We start from the raw sequence: 6,000 nt of genomic DNA on the forward strand, positions 1-6,000 counted from the left end.
ATGTATTGATGGTATGATTTAACCTTCATTATGGACCAACATTCTTCTAGATTTCATTTGGCTGCTTTAAATTATGGTTTTACTTCTCTTTCTCTCTCTCACACACACTCATTTACACATAGTAGATGCATACAAATAGTGCATTAGGACACTATAAATCTTGTTTTAACATTGCAGTAAAATTGGTAGTCTAGTGTCTGGAGTTTATACATATAGATTTGAACAGATCAGATCAATACAAATTAGGCCATAGAGCATTATGCTCACAAATTGTGTAACCTTACAACCAATTTATGCATAGTAACTCTGTAGTTTTAACTCTTCCCTCTGGAAGTCTAAATTTCCTACAGTATTGGTTCTGGAAATATCAGCTTCTACTAATCCTGCAGTTTCCTACCCAAGCAAAAGACCTGGCAGCTTCAGCCAACCCCTCCAGTGGTATAGGCTGTGGAGGACCAGGCCCCCCCAAAAAAGTGTTCATGTTGTTCATAAAAGATTGGCAACAGAGTTTTCGTTTTCTTGGAACATGCAAAAATGTTTTAATTTCATGTAAATGTCAAACATTTGCAATAGTATATAAAATTGTATCTTCTATTTAAAAACATTGTATTACTCTAAACTTTGGCCTCATCTAATGCCCATTGAAGTTAATGGAAAGACTCCCAAAGGATAAGGCCGAATGAGAGCATAGCTCCAGATCACAATTTGATTTGAACAAAAAGCATTCTTCAGCTTTGCTTGAAACATAGATCCACACACACACACACACCTTCTACCATAGGCAGTGGAGAAATTATTTTACCTTTTCAAAGAGTTCAAGGAAGGTACTGCACCTATTTTACCAAGCTTCTTATTGTTGAGTAGTTCCCCATTGGTAGGGGAAGATATGAAGAACTTATTTCTGTCATTTTGAGGCCTGATCCTGCAAGTAAGTAGTGCTGGAAATATTCCTTACAACCCTAAATAATCCTATTGTCTTCTCTGGGACTATTCAGAATGCTAAGCACTATTCCTGACAGCACGTTTGCAACATTGGGTCCTCATAATACTCCTTTTAAGAAGTGCTAATGTTATCAACTGATCTCTTGCTTTAATATACAAGCAGGATAATTTCTCTTTTACATTTCTAGTATACTGTACTGCATACTTTTTCAGCATAACTCTACATTCTTCTATAAAGCTCAATTCTGCTATCCTGATTCAAGTTGAGTAGTACCTTAATCCATGTGCAGTCCCATTTATTTCAATGGCATTATTCACAGAGTAAGGTACTAAATGTGAGGATGACAGAATCAGGTTCAAAGCTACTTAGGCCCTTAGCTTCCATTGAAGTCAATGGAAGTTAGGCACTGAAATACTTCTGAGGGTCTGGGCCATATTCCTTAGCTCTTTTTTCTTGGAATATTAAGTATAAGCATAGTCTTTTCTGGGTTAATCTATAAAGGTATATTATTCTCTTGTTGTTTGCATGTAAATCCTATTAGCATTAATTGGAGTAAATTGTGTGTATTGTGATGGGGAAAGGCCAGATGGCTACAGTAAAGTAGTGAGGAACACGTATGTTAGCCTCAGGCTAAACAATTCCCTGGGCCACTTCTCCACAGCAGCTCCTACTCAATATCTCCTTCACCGTTACCTCAGGGCCTCCTTCCTTACACCTGATATGGATTTGTACTGCTTGATTCCTCCAACAGCACTGCCCCCTCTTATAGCTCCTGGCACCCACACCTCACTGACTAATTGGGAGGCTTTTAACTAGTTCCAGCCAGCCCTTGATTGGCTTCAGGTGTCCCAATCAATCTAGCTATCTCCATTGCCTTCTAGAAGGATCTTAATTGGCCCCAGGTTTCTTGGTTAACCTGGAGCAACTGCCATTTGGTTACCATGATACCAGGGATTTGTTTAACTGTTCCTCACTACTTTACTGTAGCCATCTGGCCTTGCCCCATCACAGTATTGATGGAGAAAATAGACCTTTATATAGTCATGTTTCTGAATTCAGTTAGCATTTATTATTCAGTGCACATTTACCCTTCATGTTTATCATCATTGTTAAACTTAATATAATACCACAGCGTACCCTAGTGATGGACAAAAGAAGATTGAGTTTTTTCATTTTTTTATCTCAGCTGTTCACTTTTCCTCCTTCGAAAGTGGCCTGTCTAAAGCCATATTTCTTGTATATTTGGTAGTATCGATTCATAGTTTCAGATCATATCAAACAAGCACAAAGTGTGCTTATTTGATCCTGGTGACTCCACTTTTTCTAATATACTTGAGGTGAATTGATTAAGATAAGTTCTAGTGAGCCCCTGTTCCTAGCAGAATCTGCCTCTTCCTATGATCAGGAAGCTGTCATTTACTGCTGCCCCTTCTGTCTCAATCATGCCACATGCTTGAAAGGTATTTTCTCAGTTAAATTTACCCTGGTTTATTTCACTGCCAGTCTAAAATATTGTCATTCTTACCTGCTTCAGTGGTATTCAATCCTGATTAAATTAGAAAGCCATTTCACCCCTGACTAGACGCTTCAGAAAGCCATTGAATAATCACAATTTGATGTAATTTTGTGTGGTGTAAAGTTTTATCAAAAGCATTCAACCTCTACATGTACACGCTGAGAAAATAATCCCAATGCAACGTCAGGAGTTTCCATCATGTCTCGTTATTTGGTGACTGTCTGGATCATATTCTTAAAAACAGCCTCTAATTTGGGACCTACACTATTCTGGATTCAGATAAGTGTGCCCACCGTTTTGCAAGTACAGTCACTTGTAGGCAAAAATGATTAAAATTAAATGGCCAGGATACAGACACTTGCATATGTAGATAAGGCACCTCAATCCCCTTGTGGATCTAGCTCTAAATCTTAAAGTCCAGATGTTAGAGCCCAAAAAACTCCATTTAGCTGTCTGCTAACCTTGTAGGCACTTAGGTTTCTGTCAGTTGACGTCCTCTACGTGCCGACATTTCTGGTTGTGCGCACAACCACCTGACACCCACTGCCTAATCCCCCCAGCCACAATCTCGCCTGAAGGGCCTGATTTGGTGGACTTGCTCAGAGGCTGCCGAAGTGTGTGTCTATTGGATTGGGCCCCATACAAAACACAGAAGGAGGATATTGTTCTCTTATAGCTGATAACCCAGTGGTTAGCGTAGTCCCACACAATATGGGAAGAATCCTGTTCAGATCTCACCTGTCCCTATCTGAGGTGGAGCAGGCACTTGAAGCCACGTCTCCCACCTAAAGCCAGTGGTTGAGGTACTTAGAGTCACTCTCTGGCCCAATGAATATTTATTTCTACAAAGTGGAACAGTAGAGATAGAGAGAGACCCCCAGCCCAGAATATCCCATAGCCCAGGGTGAAGGCACTCTCCTGGGAGGTGGGAGACCTGCGTTCAAGTTCCTACTCCAAATCAGGCACAGTGGGGATTTGATCCTAGGTCTCCCACCACTGAGCTATGGATATAAGAGACCACCTCTTCTCTCCCTTTTTTTATTGTGTGAAAGCATGCAGAGCTATGCTGCTGTAGTCATTCTAGTGTAGACTAGCCCTTAGTCCCTTGCTAGGGCTAGGGCTTAGCCACACACCCCTCCTTGGCATTTCCTACTGGCTGGCTTAGGGAAGTCAGCATGCTGGTGTTTGTGAATCCCGTTCCTAGGGGTCGGGCTCTCCTCCTTCATTGTATAGGAAGCCTGGGTGCCTAACTAGGGGCTGTGGATTCCACTTGGCAGAAGGATGCCTAAAGTTAGACTATAACGGCGAGATCTGCACAGAAGCCATCGAATTGCAGTGCCTAACACGTGAAACAACAACAGTGTAGTTGCAAAGTTATAGGGTCGTTGAGGACACTGAAAATTTGGCCCACTCTCTCCTTCCCCCCCCCACTCCATCTATTTTTGTCTCTTTCATGGATGCTCAACATCTCCTCTCTATTTGCTTAGCAATCTCTGCTGCCCTAAGTTATAGGAGCAGTTCAATATATTGTATTTCATGGACCTCTTTGTGGTCAATTGAACTGCTTCATGTTAGCTCACAGTGTGAACGCTGCAGCTCAGGGGGCTAGGCCAAGTCTCCACTGGAGCTGCAACATCCACAGCGCTATTTAACATGCTAGCTGGAGCACACCTAAAGTATCATGTCTACCCAGGCTGGGAGGCTCACTCCCAGCTGCAGCATTGACCTAGCCAAAAAGGTCTGGAGCTGAGAGCAGAGGATATATTTTGAAAGACGTTGAATTAATATTAGAAGGAGAGTGGGTTAGCACTACAGAAAGTTAAGTTTCCCCAACACTGGACCCTGTAAGACCCTGCTTTCAGTTAGTTAATTGCCAAACTATAATAATTTGGTGTGAAGTTTTCAGTGCCAGGTGTCTGCCTCAGCCTGGATCTTTGGAAAAGTTTCAAGTAATGGGTACATGGTTTTGGGATCTTAGAGGTACTTTAATAGTGGCAGACCCAGGAACTGTTGTCACCACCAACTTCCACTATAGGCACCACAGTGAACTATCCTGCATAAAAAGGGGAGAATTTAGGGTGATTGGAAAGGAAAAACATGTGTTTTCTCTAGCTTGTTGGGGTTAGAAGGTTCCCCCCAACACACCCCTAATATTAAACACTATGAATTTTAAAAGGACCTCAACACATCCTCCAATTTTGCACCTATAAAATGCTGTCTGCCTATAAACTCTCCCTTTTACCTTGCAGGAGGCTGGCTGGATGACAGGCATTAAAGAATCTGATTGGCTGCAGTACAGAGATGCAGTAACCTATAAGGGACTTTTCCCAGAGAACTTCACAAAGCCCTTGGAGTAGTTCTCAGCTCAGGCATAACAGTGTTATAAGAAGCTCAGCCGGTAGGTTTTTAAATCTCTTTGAAACACAGGAACCCACTTTTGTAGTTAAACTGCTAATGGTTTACAGACTGGTGCCAGACACATCAAATGAGCACGAATGCAAACAGTTAAGTTAGCATTGTCTGAAGCAGTATATGAAAAAAATGTATTAAGAGAAATGTCCTTATTCGTTCACACGTATGTGGCAACAGGTTTGTTTGTGCTTTGTCGGAGCTATGGTGATCCTGTATTTGATCCTTTCCCATGAAATCTAAAATTAGCCTCCTCACTACGAGAACCTTAACTTCTCTGCACTAAGTGTATTGTATTGACTTGCTGCACTACAGAAAATTTTATTAGTAATCCTTTAGTAATGAGGTCAAATTAAGTTATGTGTTTAAAAAAATGAACTGCTGCAAAGTTTTTCAATGTTATTTTTGAACATATATACACATATATGCTTGTGTGTATATAAGTGCATACAGATACATATGCATTAACATGTTACCTTCCATTGTAGTTCTTTGACTCTGTAGTATCATTAATAGATGCATTGCTCTTACAAGGTCTGGCATTACAGTAAATAGCTTTGTTCCAAAACAAAGCTAGCTGCTCCATTGCCAAAAACATTATACAGTATCTGTGTTTGTAATGTGAAATTTTCATTCTGAGATGAACAATTATAACCATCATATAATTGCTGCTAAAACATTGGAAGGCATGGCTCAGTCTCCTCTATTTCTAGCTGCAATAGTTTGAGATTGTGTGGATAGAGTGGTTATAATGCTAATCTATACTTTAATTGGCTGAATTATGAAAACAAAAAATATCTAAGAAGGACAAAAACAATATATTTTCACTATATGTATTTATGCAGCACACCATCACAGATCCTTTTAAAATAAGGTATATAATGTATCCTGTATCAAGAAATCATCTGTAAACTATTATGTTTTTCAGTGTTGTGTCATTCAAAATAAACCTTTGATCCAAAAGAAGCTGTTTTTGAGAGTGTTTTTGAAGTTTGGTTAAATTGGATTAATATAATCCTAACAAAATTCCTCCCCCCCCACCCAAAGATATTCAGCACAACAGATACCCATATGTGTGAGTTCTAGCACAAACCATCTCATACCTGCTCTTCAAACAGAATTAATTTGTCTT

At 40.2% G+C, this 6,000-nt stretch overlaps 1 protein-coding gene across 5 annotated transcripts in view; it reads left to right on the forward strand.

Moving 5' to 3' along the window:
* Window positions 1–4,932, forward strand: part of AMPH (amphiphysin) — a 185,798-nt gene extending 180,866 nt beyond the window's left edge. For all 5 annotated transcript variants that reach the window (XM_045003580.1, XM_045003582.1, XM_045003579.1 and 2 more), the window contains one exon: window positions 4,709–4,932. In XM_045003580.1, coding sequence (XP_044859515.1) covers window positions 4,709–4,816 — 108 coding nt within the window. In that variant the 3' untranslated portion in view covers window positions 4,817–4,932. The remainder of the gene's footprint in view (window positions 1–4,708) is intronic.
* Window positions 4,933–6,000: the final 1,068 nt, after the last annotated feature.

This window comes from Mauremys mutica, chromosome 2 (assembly GCF_020497125.1).
Source record: "Mauremys mutica isolate MM-2020 ecotype Southern chromosome 2, ASM2049712v1, whole genome shotgun sequence".
NCBI classification, from domain to species: Eukaryota; Metazoa; Chordata; order Testudines; family Geoemydidae; genus Mauremys; species Mauremys mutica.